Source organism: Eupeodes corollae, chromosome 3 (assembly GCF_945859685.1).
Source record: "Eupeodes corollae chromosome 3, idEupCoro1.1, whole genome shotgun sequence".
Taxonomy (NCBI): Eukaryota; Metazoa; Arthropoda; class Insecta; order Diptera; family Syrphidae; genus Eupeodes; species Eupeodes corollae.
The window spans coordinates 54608685-54626045 of NC_079149.1; the positions used below are offsets into that span (position 1 = coordinate 54608685).

General features: G+C 30.5%; 1 protein-coding gene across 1 annotated transcript in view; it reads left to right on the forward strand.

Moving 5' to 3' along the window:
- Nucleotides 1-17361, forward strand: part of LOC129949627 (uncharacterized) — a 51577-nt gene that overhangs the window by 18456 nt on the left and 15760 nt on the right. The window contains exon 2 of the mRNA XM_056061199.1: nucleotides 14762-14857. Coding sequence (XP_055917174.1) covers nucleotides 14780-14857 — 78 coding nt within the window. The 5' untranslated portion in view covers nucleotides 14762-14779. The remainder of the gene's footprint in view (nucleotides 1-14761; nucleotides 14858-17361) is intronic.

A 17361-nucleotide genomic window follows, 5' to 3' on the forward strand; every position in this document is an offset into this window, starting at 1 on the left:
CAAGGTGTTGTCGTGCAATAGTAAGCTAACAACTCTAAATATCGTATCGTTAACTTGATGACACTTCAATAAATTCTATTGGAAGTCCATACCTTTAGGAGTATATCCAAGAAGGAACACCATTTCAAGAAAAATCCCAATCCTAGTTAACGGGCAAAATATTGGTAGAACACATTTGGGTGGGCAAAGTGTTCATCACATCAAAACGGAATTAGAATTAATCAAGATTAAAGTCAACTTACATCAAACCGCATAAAATCCTCTTATTGATTTAGAAGCAAAATGTCCAAATGATATTCGATTCGGATGCAAAAATGAAGGCCATGAGATTCATGATATGGAATCCACGCTAATCACTGGATCATCTGGTGGAACGATATAAGTCCATCTAAGGCTTCCGTGCCGTTGCCGCAGTCATGGCTAATGAAGGCGATGATGATCATCATCATCATGACTATGAGGCATATTCGAGATAGTGAGGCATGAACCTGATTAACAAGCTATCAATGCTTCTCCAAATGTTCATCTTACTATCTGCGTGCGGCATCAGCTTTTTCTCCACTTGGCAGTTCATTGGTTGCAATTTTCCAGTGTGCGTAATATAAAGATGGGCAATAAAAATAGTGAGTATTTCAGCTATAGTCAAAGACTATTGTTACCACTTTGATGATTTTCCTTTAAGATAGATTTTCCTGACTTTTAAAATTATCTATGGAAATGTAGATTTTCTAAAGCTCTGAATAAAGTCAGTCTTATAATAGAACTTAAACGTGTCACTTATTTCTATTGTCGGTCACAACACTAACAACAATGGCTGTCAGTTTGGGAAGATTCGCAGCATGCGGTTCTTAAAAGGTAATTTTGAATTCCTTTTTCACAAATTTTGTTGTGCGATTTCCAAGCGATCAATTATCGCGAAATACAAACATTCAACTTATTATTATGACTTTTCGAGTGACAGTTGAGTTTGATAGATTTAAAATACATACTAGAATAACCATTTATTCAATCTTAACTTTAGTTTTATTTGCTCAAAGTTGGCAGCATTGTTAAGACATACGCAGTTTGAATTAAGAAAAAAATATTTCTCCTTTTCCATTTAATGTTAATGTTTTCTTCCTTTTTCGAATACAGGAATCCACATATGTAGATTCTCTTTTGATCGTCATAATACATTAAATAGATACAAGTATAATAAAATCTACTGTGTGAATCACATCAATTGAAAAAGTGGCACAGAAAAACCACCGTTTTTGCCATTCCGAAACTGAGTTGTCATTTATTATTATTTTGTTTTACTTCCTAGATTCTACACAGTGACATACATTAAAAGAGTTAACATAAGAATCTTAGTATTACTTCACTTTATTTTTACTACTTTTCCAAAAATAGACATGGACAAGTTGTTTTCTAGATACTTACTATTGCATCAGGAAAATTGTCCAACATGTGTACATTTTTTTATGAGAAACTATCTAGGTCAGTTGAAAATTATCTATGTGACATAGAAGAACTGTTATTAAACATTTTACTGTTTGAAATTAGATAATGGTGGAATCTTTAGATTCCTTACTCTTGATTTATTAAACAGGTTATAGAATGCTACAAGAAAAAAGTGTTATTGAAAGCTTAGGTAGTAAATTGCTTAACTAATAGTTGCTTACTATACATCAAAAATTATTTCGATCAAAGGGTTTTGGAGGATGCTATGATTAAAGACAGATAATAGAATCCAAATATTTTGAAATTTCTTACGTATTGAACTCCTTCTAATTTTTTACGTTAAAACCACTTCTGAGGCAGTTTACAGTTTTTATTATTTAAATGTAATCCCTTTTTATGATTTCAAAATTAAATTTATAAAAAACCATACATTCAAAAATATCATGGAATTGGATACTTTTTAAATCTGATTGAATTAAAAATTAAAAAAAAGGCTGGTATGCGACCCACACTGATAACTTCCCATTCCGCCTGTCGATTTGTCTTGCTTAAAAGTTTGTCTATTTTTTGTAGATTTTATTTTTTATGAAAAAACAGACTGTTGGATTTTTATATAAAAATTACTGAATATCGAAAACAATATTTTCTGTGAAATAAAATAAGTTTGAAGCCAATATTTTTAATTTTTGAAAAGCTATTTGAGTCGAAAGTAAATTTTTACAAAGTTTTAGTATTGTTTTTTTTAGAGTTTTATTTTTTGAAAAAAAAAACTGTCAATTCGATTTTTCTTCAAATTTTTCATAATGTTGAAAACAATATTTCTTATAAGGAAAATTTAGTAAGAAGCTATTATCTCAAAATTTTGAAAAGATATTTGAGTCGAAACTAATTTTTTACCAACTTTTGTTAATTTTTTTATTAAAATAAATTAAAGCCAATATCTCAAAGTTTTGAAAAGATATTTGAATCGAAATTCAATTTTTACCAACTTTTATTAATTATTTTTAGGTTTTTTTTTTGCAAAAAACCTGTCAGTTCGATTTTTCTCAAAATTTTATCATTTATTCTTCGTTGCACAAAATTGTATAGGAGTTGAAATCATATTTTAATAGTAAAATTTTGGAGGTGACAATTTTTTTTCAGTTTTTTTGATTTATAAAAAAAAAAAAACAGTTAAATGGATTTTTTTTTTTCAAAAAATATACTTCTTTGATATAACGTTACAATATATTACATAAAATTTAATTCAAGTCTCTAGTATTTTGGTTCGTAAGATATTTAGGGTTAACCAAAATGTTCACCTTTTTTCAAACTGGTATGGTAAAAAACCACCCACGCAATTTTCTTGAGAGCAATTTCTGCATCTTTCTGCCTTATACGGGCGTACAGACGTACGAACGTTCGGACACACTCACGCACAGATATCTTTCTAAAAATCTTTTATTTTGACTCAAGGGACCTTGAAACGTCAAAATTTTCAATTTTACAATAACTTCCTATGGGAAGTTAATAAATAAGATTTAGATACTTATTAATTTTTACCAGAATAAAATTGGATTTACTACTTGTGTCTTAGTAAAACATTAAATTTTATATCATAATCTTTTGTTTGTTAACATTCTTAATCATTTATAACTTCCCATTTGTATCCTTGAGAAATTATTTAATAACTTTCCATCCGTGCGCGGGTGTAGATTTTAAAGAAAGTTAAATACAAAATATAAATGTTAATACAAAATTAATATAAATAAAAAAAAGTTTGAAGTCAACATTTCTTATCAGTTTTTTGTTGTTTTTCTAGGGTCTCGTGTTTTATGAAATAAGTTTTCAATTGAATTCTTCTTAAAAAATAAGTAAAAGTTAGTAATTGATGCGTATGGTGACTAGTTTTCATCAATGTTACCTGACAGAAAAAGACGCTAATGGCTGCGTTTAATCTCAGACAGATAGGGTATCCGGATACCTTTTTGTTAGTGTTTTACGTGTAAAATAACAGCTAAGATGTCAAATATTGGTTGAATTTCAAGAAACTTGAAAACTGATTTCAGCTTCTTGTATTTGTTGGTAAACAAAAAGATACAAAATGTTAGTTGATTTTTTGAAACTTCAAAATTTACTTATTTTGTTCTCGTTTTGTAGATGTAAAATAATTTTTACTTCGAAGCTTAAATGTTTCTCTGCTTTTTGTGAACAGCTGAAAGTTGTTTTAATTTTTTGACAGCTTTCTCAATGCAGCTATCCAACTCGTTCAACAAGGTATCTTAAAATCAAAAACATTATTCTTCGTTGCATACAATTATTCTGGAGTTAATATCAATTTTTGTTCGTAAAATATTTTTGTTTTAGTTTTTGTATAGTTATATTTTTATAACTGTTAATTGATTTTTTCCGAAATTATACTATTTTTTATCAACGTCACCTTTTATAATACATATAAAAGTTTATTGATGTCAATAGCTTTTTTCGCTCATGAGATATTCGAGATAAAAAATTAATTGGATACTAAATACATTCTTTGAGTAATATTTCTCTTTATTTTAACTAAATTTAATTATTTTTTTTCAATTTTTACCAGTGGTAATTGTTGATAATTTTACAAGCATCAAAAGTGAACGAGGTAAACGGCAATAGATACATAAAAAGGGGGTGGTTACCACACCCCTTATGTACGGTTGAGTTTTCGATTATTAACTTTAGTTAAAAATGGTTCTAATAAATTGCATTATTCTACAAGACTTAAAAATTACCATCAGTTTCTTATTTCTTAACTTTCCACGACCCTAAAACCACCATTTTTTTCTACGATCTAGGATTGTTCCAAATTTCGAGATTATGTGTTTCATAATTTAAATGATCGATCAGTTAAGGGTTGTATATCACGAATTGCTTGTGCTATGGAGTTGAAATGTTATTTTTTTAAATAAATGCCTTAGAAGTTTGATTTTGATGCACTTAAAAGAAAGTAAATAGTATCTAAGAACGTTACTGTTGAGCATACCTTGCCCTTTGATCTAACTGAACTGGTCCTATGGAAGTTAAAACCAAAAAAAAATGTCTTTTAATGGGTCAAAAATGAAGAAAATACAAAACTGCTGTTTGAACCTCTTGTATTCTCATTTTCTTTTTTTATTTTATGTCTATACACAAATTGTATCTATGACTTAAAAACTTAGCCAGAGTTAGGCCTTGAAATACTAAAGTATGCTCTTGCATTTTTTGTGTGTTTATTTGTACAAAACGTGCTTTGTGCAATTCTTTAATGTTTACCTCAATTATAATAAGTATATACAACATATGTACTTTTTGTGCTAATTTAAATAGTTTTTTTGTATAACAAAAGCAGAGGCATTTAAACTAAAATATGAAACCAGATTTGTTTAAAAATCAAATTAAAATGTTTTACTATTAACATGTCGACATGTTTTTGTGTCATTATGAAAATGATAAAACTCTAATCTATGAGTTGCTGAACATTATTTTGTACGTACGTGTGTACGGTGATGTATACGTTTTATGTACAAATTATACTATACAACTTTTAACTTACTTAACTTGGTTTCGCATATAAAACTTATTAATTATTTTATGTTTTGCTACCGTAAGCATAAAGTACAATATCTGATTTGACTCAAATTAATTTAAGAAAAGCAAACAAAAAACAAACAATCTTTGTTCATTGATCGGACTATGTTTTTCTTGTCTTTGTTTTTTTTTAAATGTTCACTAAGCTCAAGGCGCTCAAAACTGAGGTCAATGAAGTGTATCTATTTTGTTTCTCTTTACTTTAAACAACATTTATAATTTGAAGAAAAAACTATCTAATTGCTTAGACTACATGATTAAATACTGATTTAATTTAAGCTAACGCATGAAATAATGTGGATGATAGATTTAAAATATTTAAAACACAAAACGTTGGGAAATTTATTTATTGCAATGCAGAACTTTCTGATGCGCAAACAAGAATAAGGTGTAAAATGGTTAATTGTTATCTAGTTACATGAACTCCTGGGTCTGTGAATGGTCATGCTTAGTTGGTTTGATTAAGTAGATTGGTTTTTTTGTTTTTAAATATCGCTTGGGAAAATGATCCAAGTCAAGGGAAGTTGGGTAACAATTAAAAACGGAGAATCATTGAAAATGCGTTTTAAGTTAATACCCAAAATGTTCTACTAAACTGAAAAAAAAATATTTTTAATAAAAACAAAAGTAAAAAGTCTTACTAGGACAATAGAAGCTCTGACTCTTTTCAAAAACTCGAATCAAAAGCTTTAAAAAATAATTCGTTTAAACATACAAACATTACTACAGACTTCATATGCCCTTAGTCAAATCAAGAATGCAAGTCAGGGTCATCTGTTCAATTTAAACATACAATTTTTTTAATCTACATTATTTATCGTTATTTTAACTGTTCTTGGTGAAAATGAGTCTTTATTATTTTTAAAAGTTGCTCAGGTACGCATTGATCAAGTTCTTCGTTAAGGTTGTATTTTTGTATTGACTTCTTTAAGATTTGTTATAACTAATTAAGAATACGTAAACATCTAACTCTCATAGGTTAAGAACAACCTTTATAATTTGTAGATATAGAATTTAATATTCAAATTTCTAAGTTTATAACCACATCATTATTCTTGCTTTAAAATCAGGGCATGATAGAATTAATATCTATTTATACAAAAGAGTGAAAGCCTTCTGAGTTTTAAAGCAAACATACATATATACATATGTGTGAAGGTATAAGCCATAAATATTCGATAACAATCAAACTTTTCACTTTTAATTCTGGATTCGTTTTAATGGGACCTTCAGTCTTATGTTTATGAAGATATAAATATGTAGATATTCATTAGTTAGTCTTACTTTTCAAATTTATTGAGGCTTGTTTTTACCTTAGAAATATTTAAATAATCTACTAATTCATCAAGTTTATAGTTTGTTTAGCATGACTTTTAACAACATTTTTGAAAATAATGTCAAATTATATTGTAACTGTTTTTATAGTCTAGAAATTAGTGTAAGTTATTCGTTATTAACTTCCTATTGCTAATCGGACCGATTTTTTTGAATTGTATACATTTTTATTTTTATTGACGTTACAAAATTTTTGAGAGATATCCCTTTTTTAACCTTTAAGTGAAATAACATGCCCATTGAATTTGTCACTCAAAAGAGCCATTGTTTCGTTTGCTGTGTGGGAAGTGTCACCGTTTTGTTTAAACCACATATCGTCCACAACCATGTCTTACAATTTGAGCCATAAAAAGTTATTTATCATCTCACGATAGTGAACATCGTCCACTGTAGCTACCTAACCGGTCTCTATTTGATAAAAAATATGGCTAAAAAATACGGATAAGAAATACAGTCTCTCTTAGAGGGTGCATTGGTTCAACAATCACTCTTGGATTATCATTTGCCAAAATGCGGCAATTCTGCTTATAGAAGAATCCATGGACGTGAAAATCACTGAAGATTATTTTCTTCGAAAATTGATTTCTTTCCTCCATTCTGACGCTTGAAATGATCAAGAGGTTTTAGTTCTTGAGTTTAAATTGAATTACTCTGAAATTGAGAAATGTTAAATAAAATGCAGAAAAAATCTTGACATTTAAGTGTGGTTCACATTTAAAATCGGCTGTTAAAACTTTACCACCCTTTAAAAAAGATTAATAACTGGTAGTAATCGGTGAAGTTTACATTACAGCCTCTTTTTAAAAATAGGATTTTTATTTATAAGAAAACATATAAATGTTCATAAATTGCTTATAAATAAAATACGATGTTTTTATGTAGAAAAGTATTGACAGTTATTAAATAAGATCTCATTTTAAAATCCAAAATTTCCGCAACTTTTTGTTTAGTGAATTTGTGTATATAATGATATAAACAAAATTCCTTTTCTCTCCTTCTCTTTTCCTTTTTATGCAAACAACTTTTTTAAAAGCATAAATACGGACTGTCAGACTTACCTTCCTGACTATAAGGCCCATAGGTCTTTTTTTTGTTTATTAAATAGAAATAAATTATTATAGTGTTGTTGATTTATCAATAGAATAGATAACTAAATTTAAGAATGAAAAAAAAAACGTTGGATCAGATAAAAAAATTATACTCGTTTAAATAGCCAAAGCCTGGATTCTTCTAAGAAATGAAAAGATACTCACAGTAGATAAAGATCAGCAACAGGTCAGAGCATTAGACTGGAAAAATATTTACATATTTTATTTGATGTTATGTTTTATAGAAGCGATTTTGACTTTTTTCTAATTCTTTTCTAATTCAGTGAATAAATAATTTACAATGGTAAACAAATAATAATACAATACAAAAACAATATAATTTTAATGAAAATAAATGGTTGTGTGTTTTTGTGTCCTTCCAGAAACGATACGAATCAAATACCCGAATTTATTAATTACATGTATTATATGTATCTATACTTTGTTTGAGATTTATAATTTTAAGAATTATGGAGATGTTTATGAAATAAGTTTCGTTATCGTCATAAGTTATGTCTTCTGTGCATTGACCTTCCTTCTTAATAGATGAACAACTTTTCTTATTTTATTAACAGTTTGATTAGGAGCCAGTTATATTGCTATTATTGGTTTCTATTATTGAAATAAATCATTAGAATTTTTTACTGCCGGTTATCGCGATCGCTATAAATTTCGAACATTAACAAAAATGTAGGAGGCCGTTATGACTACTCCATTGTTTTCCAGTAGTTAATGTGCCTTGATAAAGTTCCAAGAAAATAAAGTCTTGAATAATTAACGGTATAAATAAGTTCAAAAATAGACGTTTTTCTATACCCACACACATTTGTCTGTAAAACAATTCCATGACCGTAATAATTTTCTTGAACTTCCTTAACACATTCAACAAAAAAAAAACTTAAAACCCTTCGTATTCAGGGCAAGTTAAAATAATTAACCATTTCCTACTTCCCGAGCAATATTCCTCTCCACACTCTCTGGAACATGAACGAAACATCAAAAGTATGAATACTCGTATATACCATACTAACAAAAAAAGAAGTTTAAGTAGTCCAACTGACTGACTTGACAGTGACAATGCTGCCGTAATGGTTGTGGCATGAAACCTGATGCAACTTTATCCACACAAATAATGTATACCTATGCACGTAGTAGAGTATAGAAAAATGTGTATTAAAGCGAATTAATTTCTGTAATTGCCTGGAAAGAGTTTTATGCAAATAACATCAAAGTAGCGCGATACACGGTTTTTATGTCTGCTCAGTTGACTCACAAAAGCCCTCGCTGAACACGACAACACCAAGATACAATACCTTTTTATTTCATATACATAAAAGTTTGCAACACGAGCATTTAAAACTAAATTATTGTTCTAAGCCATCAGACCATAAATAGCTAAACGTATGAGCGTTAGGTTCTTTTTGGCTATAAGGTTTCCATCAGAAAACTTTTTTCAACAATAGTGCATCAGTTAAGGTGGAGTAGCTATAGTTCTTAAGGCCTACATGGGAATCCGTATCCGACACAATAGGAATATCCATTGGATAAACGTCAGTCGGTTGTAGGCTTCACACACATATCCGATTATTTAGATTCCCCACCTGATGTGCCTAGATAATTATTTCTGAAAAAGTAATGGTTTTGTGAACGAAGAAATTCTCAACAATGAGGTTAAAAACCTCCAAGCTCTAAGCTCAATAGGCTTCTATAGCAATATAACTCTCTTGGGGAACTTCGAATAAACTGAAACTCTTCCTGTAGACTTCGGATAAGATTACACCGTACGTCGTCGTCGGTAGTTGGTGGTAAAACTATTTGCATGGTATCGTCGACGCGATGCCACCTACTGACGACTACGCCACGCCGCGCCGATGACGTTGGTTTAGTGTTTTATTTGTGTTTCATTCACCACCTTCCTATTTTACTATAAGGTGTGTAAATTACGGAAACTATACACCATTTCTGGCTGTAAAATTAATAAATCATGCAAATGAACGAATTAAATGGTTTCGGGGAATGCGTGGATCGTGAAATTGCGTGGTGTTTATTTGTCACTACTCACGAGCTATATGAGCGCATATAACCATACTTTATTATTATTACTGGATTGTAGGTAACAAATATTTTAAAAAAATCTTAGATCCTACACTTAGTTATTTAATAATTTTGGATATATCTACGTTTGGATATATTTACATTACCGCATTTTCCATTGAAGAAAAATATGAGTCAATTTTTCTTTGAACAATTCGACAATTTGGTAACTTGCCACTTTATCTTCTCAATGACTCCATCTTTAATATCTTGAATTGATTTTAGAGCATTCCTTATCATTTACGTGACCAAAGGAAAAAGTCAAAAGTGGCCAAATGTAAGCATCTTTTCGAGAAATATGAAGAAACTTTTCTTGCAAAATGGATTAATTGTAATTCGTCACATGTTAAAAGATGACAGCTCTAAAATTGACAGCCACCCAAAGAGCAACCTATTCAAAATAAAACCTCTTTTCGCAAGACTCAAAAGGAGAGAACAGATAATATGTCGTACATTTCCATTTCTGCGGAAAAGATTTGTAATAATCTCAAATTTTTTCACTTAATTTAAAATTTGGAAAATCTCTAGCAATGATTTCAATTCTTTTTATAAGACTCTTTCTGAAAGATAAGCAAATATTCATATTCTTAGAAGAAACCTTGAATAAAAAATTGAGAATCTGAGAAAACTTCAAACAAACAAACAGAAGTTGCCTTTAAATTCCTTAAACTCGTCTTCAATTCTTTTTTGGAATACATAAAGAGTGTGAGGCTTTCTCTTAAAGTGTTTTCTGTTAAAAATTGATTTCTTATTAAATACAAAAACTTTTAAGATCTCAACAAATTAAAGAAATCGTAACATAAATTTCAAGAATATAAATTTTGTCAAAAAAAAACAAAAGTGACAATTTCGTTCAACTAATTACTTATTCAAAAACATAATGAAAATACTTCAGAACAAAGCTAGAAAATTCTTCATATGAAGTTCAGTTTTATTTTCCTATGAAGAAGGTCAAATTTGTCTGTCAAACTTTCTCATTTTCTAGCTTTTTGCATCTATATTTTTGTAGTGTTTTTCGCATTTATAAAACTGGCAACAAGAACAAAAAATATCATTTTTTAAGAAAAGCTACGCGTCAACACATTTTCTAAAATGTCTGCATGAAATGCACCCAACGCCTCTATAAACTTTTGTAATTAAGTTCGTAAATAGGTCATGCATATTAAGAAAACTATTGGAATCTTGGAATGCTTTCATATTAAGTGAGTCGTACAAATTAAATAGTTAAATCATGCCTTGCTGGACAACAGTGTTCCAAAAAAATTTAATAACTTAAAATGAAACTAAAGGCTTTGAAGTATATAAATGGAAGTTTAAGATACACATACCTCTATTTTAATTTGGTGAACCTCTTTTACAAAACATTAAGAACATTTTTAAGCGGTGTTCAAAAACTCGTTTTTATATTAAGAGTGCGACCTCCGGCTCCCTTATGATTCATTTAGATTTTCCATACTCTTGAATTTAAAATGTCTCCAAATCAACAATTCTTTATACGCGGTTTGAAAAAACCTTTAAAATAGTTCCTATACACGCATATGTTTTTTAGAAGAATGTGATCAATTAAATTTGCAGCTGTTGCTGTTGTGACGCGTCAAAACTGTACAAAACTTATACTCCATATACATTTCAAGAACTTAATTTTAAATATTCCTTTCGGAAACTCTACTACTTAATATGTCAAAAAAAACATTACCCGAAAATTACTTGTTCTTGTCAATACTATTTGACAACTGTTCACTCCCAAAAAACCGAATTATGCACTCTTGGTATATTATTATCGTCAAAACCAAGCAAGCGATTATTATGCTATGTAAACAATGAAGTTCACAAAATTGCATAATGTCCATCTGTCATACGCAACGCGCATATCAATCAAAGTATTGTAAAATTTAAAAACTACCAACCTAAGTACAGCCTACTCAAATTATGTACAATATTTTGTAATGCAAATGCGAAACCGTTTCCTCCTTTCTGTCATTTTAACTGTCACTTCACTTACTCCCCCTGACGTCTGTCAGTTTTAATCCTAATCAACAAAAAAAAAACATGTTAAACTAGAATATATTTGTCATGTAATATGCAAATTGGAATTTTTCTATAAAAATATAAATCCCTTACACTTCCTATAAACTAATCCACAGAGATGCATTCTCTATCTGGTCTTCATTATAAACGATGAAGTCCATAAAGCAAAGGGCTACATCGAACAAATTTTTGTTCAAAGGTATATCATTACAAGACCCGGGGTGCCTTTTCGTAATTTACATAAAAATTATACTCTTAAAGGTTTTCATTCTTTACTTTACCGACGTTATGTTGTATTATAATGCAACCAATATCAATGATATCCCTATGCGTACTCTATTCGTTCGTGGTGCATTCAACCCCCATTTTTTTAATCATTTGCATTTCATTTGGTTTTGAGGAAGAATACAAGTATAATAATAATCCTTCTGAATCCCTTATGTTGGACCTTAATTTGTCAAATAGGGCCGATTGGCTCTGTTCAAAGGAAAGAAGATATTAAATTACCCAACCATACGACAAATGATATTCAATTCAGGTTTTTTTCAAATTTTACCAAGAAAATTTGACCGGATTAAGGTAAATCTTTTCTTGTTTCTCAAAAATGTTAAACATAAATTATAAGTTTCTTCAAAGGATAATTCGATATTTGCTTAGTTTTAAAGACAACTGAAGACTTGGAAATTTAATAAGAAAAGGTTATGCCTAACAAGAAAAAACCTTAATTTTATTCATAATTTATGGGGTTTTGTGATTTTTCCAAGAATTTTATAAAAATTCTCATCGTTTTCATTCCTTTTCTTCCTTTCTGGTTTTTAAAGGGTCACAGTTAAATTCTTTCTTCATTGATAGACATAAGAGTAGGTATTATAAGTTTATTAGATTATATTACTTTAAGGTAACGACACTTTGGATTCAGGATTATGAAGGATCTTGCAGGGGCAGCGTTACCACTTTAATGACGAATTTGCATGTCGTCCTCTCAGAAGCATAGTGACATTAATTAAAAATTTGATTTTTAAATGCAAATCACAATAAGCCTTCACAAAATGTTTACATTTCATACTTACTTAGGTCCTAAAACCTATAAAGTTATGGCTTCAACTACTCCTACGCGCCATCGTATGCAATTTGCGATGTTGTTTTTTAAACTCCTTCCAGCTCTTCCCTATCTCGATTCCTCCTCCACTGTTCTTCTTCTCTTGCTTTTCAGTCTAGTAACTCTTCCGCCTTCTTCAATCAATGCATTCCACTGCATTGCCAATGCTGCGATACTTGTCTGTCTGTACCTTTTTTGAAGCGTGCTTCCAATCCACTGCAACTTATGCCTTCGTGTCAATGGGTTCCTGGCTCATTACATCTTATAGTTCTTCATAGACACATAGGTCTGCAACCATGTGACCATATTCAACGTTTAAGAGAAACAGTATAGTAACTCTGATTTCAAGCTGAGAGAGTTGTTCCTCCAAACATTGGACATCACCCCGATCGTAGCTTTAAATTTACCAATACGGGTAGCGATGTTTTCTTATGTTTCGCCTTCGGTAGGGATCATACTTCTAAGATACTGAAAACTTTCTGCTTTTTCTACTGCCTGTTGAGCAATGTTTACCAAAGAGGAAGAGTTAGAGGTTCCAAAGCTGAACTTCCATGTTTTTTCAGTATTCATTTTCAGCGCTTTTCCCTTCTCGCCATTAGACGGATGATCATTCCTATGAGATAGCACATATACATCGTCTGCATAACCAAGATGTTTTATTTATATTGTCAGAGTCCATCTCCGTTTCCGCTAGGTTTTGATATCATAAATGAAGAAGGTTCCAGTACGGAATCCTGCTTGTTCGGCATGAAATGTTGCTTCGTTTCGACTGAATCAGACAAAAAGGAAATACCTCTCCGGTTTTCGCTTTCCTATTTTTGGGAGCTTGACAATCACTTTAATCTTTCACTCTTCGGGGAAACGTTCTAAGACTCATGCTACTTCTATGATTGGTTGCAGCAATTCGTCAATAAACTTTGCGCTGATTGCAACAATTTTGCGGTACGGCACGTCTAGCCCAAGCGCTTTATTGTTGTCCAGTGCTTTGATCGCTGTACATATCGCTTTTTACTGAAGATATGGTGCGTGTTCAAGAATTTGTTGCTGGTCCTCGTCAGAGATTATCAGTAAACGATCTATATATCTTTAACCGGGTGTAATTTTGAGCTCTTACACCAGCAAGCTCTTTGGTTGTTCTATAGAGACTTCTGCTATTGCACCTTTTACCGGCTTCTTCTGCTATGTAATTGCGTTTATCACGTCTTACGCTAATTACATTTCTTGAAGATGAAATTATTGTTACTAGAATCAAAATTTTCAGAAATGCTCAAAGCAAATTATTGGCACTATAATTCTGAAGGGAATGTGCATCAGTAAGTATATGACCTTGAAGAAAAATGTAGAGCGGAACAGATGTACATAAATGTATTACCGAATTTGAGACCCTTCACGAAGAAAAAAACGTCTTTGTCTTCATTTCTGTTAGGGCTGATACCGAGACGAGAACCGACGAGACTTTTCCTAGTCTAGCATTATAAAAAAGGTCTCATTGGATGTTATTTTAATCGGTAATATCCAGGCGGATTTAATTTTCTTTTAATTGTATTACGATGAAGACTCAAGAGGGAGGGGCATTTAAATTCGAATATAAAAGATCGTAGTCACTGAGGAAGGCAGATCTCAAATCAACGTTTGACAGTTTATGGGTTGGCATATATGCTATAAATTATTTTTGACATACTTATACCACATTTTGTTTCAAAAGAGACGTCATCGCAAAAACTCTGCATGCCTCTAATTTTAAAATGAATTACTTAAGCAAATTGTTGTAAATAGTCACTGATATGTTAAATAGAATCCCTCTTATGTTATCTTAATTCACTTTTTAAGTATTTCTGACAAAAACTTGTTTTTTGGCCTCTAGTGTAATTGTGTAAAGTAATGGGCGCATTAAGTTGTGTTTGGTTGATTTAGGTTTGTTTGTTTTTTCACCATAAAAGTTTAGTGTTTAGAATTAGAAGTACCGAAGTTTCTCATCCAAAAATCTTATTAGTGTAATTTAAAATGTGTTTTATTATTTAGACTGCTTAAGTTTACAAAGCTTTATTGTATACTTATTAAATTAATTTTAATTTCCTGATTTTCATTACAGAAATACAAATGATATGAAATGGATTCTGGTAGTGTTATGAGTGAACCAATATCTACACATCATCGGTCATATGGAAAACAAAAATCTGCATCAATGGTGAGCATTTTTTCAATAAAAAAATTAATGATACTCTGATTGTTTCTTGTTAACTTTAAGTGAATGTTATTTTTCCATTAACAAAAAAAAAGTATTACAGTCCAAATTTTAATCTTTTCATGAAAGAAACCAAAAAGATCTTTTTATTCAACATGATGTGTTATATTTCACATATGAGATTCATGCGTGCTTCGTCTAATTGACTAACCAATGAAAAGGTTAAGTTAAATAGTTTCTTTCCGAGCCGCACAATGACATTGTCGTATCGCTAGGTTATTTTATTGTCTAAAATATACCTTTATAATTCTGAGACAGCATATGTTGTAACAAAACAAGGTATTGATTTTATCACCTTTGACTGCATGTAATAAAGGATGCATCCAAGTCATTAAAAGGATAAACCGTCAGATGACAACACAACAAAGACACCACATTGGAATGCCATATGGCATACAGACTTCTTTGATTTTCAATGGATTGTCTAATAGTCTCATTTAAACACAAATGATCTTTTTCCCTCTTTGGGACATTTAAAGACACTAACCCAACGGTCGAGGTAGACAAAATTTAAAACTTGAGACAAGGGTCAAAGATTAGGTATAGGGACTCAAATGCAAGACAGCAACAATAAGAATCCCTTTTGAATGGTAATGTGTCTAAGCGCCACACGGCTCTTCATTAGGGTTAATGAATAATAAACCTTATCTGATATAATCTATGTCACTTTAAGTATACCTACAGATATCGAGCCTCTTTATTATAGCGTCCTGTTCTACAATAAGAAAGGGAATTAGTAGGTATATTTTTAATTTAAATTTAATTCTATTATTTAGTACAACAACAAAGTGTGGCAAAAAGAAAATGTAGAAAAGTGTCTTCTTTTTCTTAGTGCATTTTTACAACACAAAAATAAAGATTATCCTGATTACAATGTTTCTTGAATATTTTCTTGGTAAAATGAAACTCTCGTGCGTTGATTTATTTTCTATTATTCATATGATTACAAATATAACAAGAAATAAAGTAAAGGGTGTTTTTTATGTGTGTTCAAGACAAAAGAAAACGCATGTGCATAATTAAATTTAATGATTTCGGGAAATCTTCGTGGGGTGGCGCAACAGTCCGTTGTGAACCAGGGCCTAGTGACTTACAACTCTCAACCATTCCTGTGTGCGAGTACTGTTGTCAGGAATGGAAGGGACCTACAATTTTAGGCCGAATCCGAACGGCTAGTTTTGAGAAAGCACTTTTTCATGACAAGAATTACTCTTGAAGGATTTGTCAATTCCTCGCAAGAGGCAATACCCGCGAAAATTAATTTTTTTAAATTAAGGTGGCACAGGCAGGGATTGAACCCAAGACCCCTTGCATGACAGTCCAACGCACTAACCATCATTTTTTTTTTTTTTTCCAATGGCACTAACCATCATGCCACGGGTACTACAGTTTGATAATTGGCCAGTTTATATTTCCAAGATCTCAAAAATGTCCGTATACTAAGAAATTTAAATAAAGTACCTTATACAATTTTCTCCGCTTTGCTGTTAGTAATCTGAAAAAAGAATTTGTATGATTCGATTTCTCAATAGTTCTCTATTTCACTATTCAAATACAATTAAAGAAATGCTAAGCTAATTTTATGTCTAGCTGAGAATTACTGTTGAATTGTGTTTTTTTTTTTCATTCTCCTGCTCTGTAAATCCATCAGAGAAAATTCTCAGAAATCTTATATATATATAAACTGATCAAATAAATTCGCACTACTTCTTTGTGGAAAACCAAACAGAGCAAAAATCAAGTGACAGCTGTCAAAAAAAACCAAGTTCGAGAAAAGTGTTGCCACACGTTTAAAAAAACACGCCCGTAAAATGTCAAGTAATACAACAGGGTTATTCGACGAAGAGGTAATGACAAAAATTTCCACATTTTACAAGTACAACTGGTTCTGAAAGAACTTTATTAAGTTTATTTAGTTTAAATTGTTTCTGATTTAAATTTTATATTTTAATTTCCTGAAGTGCATTCTTCTTTTTCTCAAAAATTGACTACAATCGTTTCCTGTTGTCGTTCTCAAAGCTCTAGAAAGTAAAAAATTTTAACTAAATTACGTTATCACGTGTCGTTCCTTAAATCATTGCTGAAATGTCAAATAGTTAAGATATGTAATAATCTACAAGGCTGAAAGTGTTAAATTGTCAAGTGTATTTTTGTATTTAAACAAGGCACATAACGAATTTTCTTTATACATTTTATTTTTAAAACAAGTTGAACTAAATGACATGTTTTTTTTTATTTTGCGGTTAATACAAAAGCAAAAATGTCAATTTTTTTAAACTAAGTTTTATCCGGATTCCATTTCTTCGGAACGATTGAGACACGAAGCTTGAAGTTGGCAGTTGTAAAAAGTTAATTTCTGTTTTTCCCGAACAAAAATTTAATTTAATATATTATACAAATAATGAAAGGTATTTTTCTTTTAAAAATTGATTTCGGAACAAAATAAA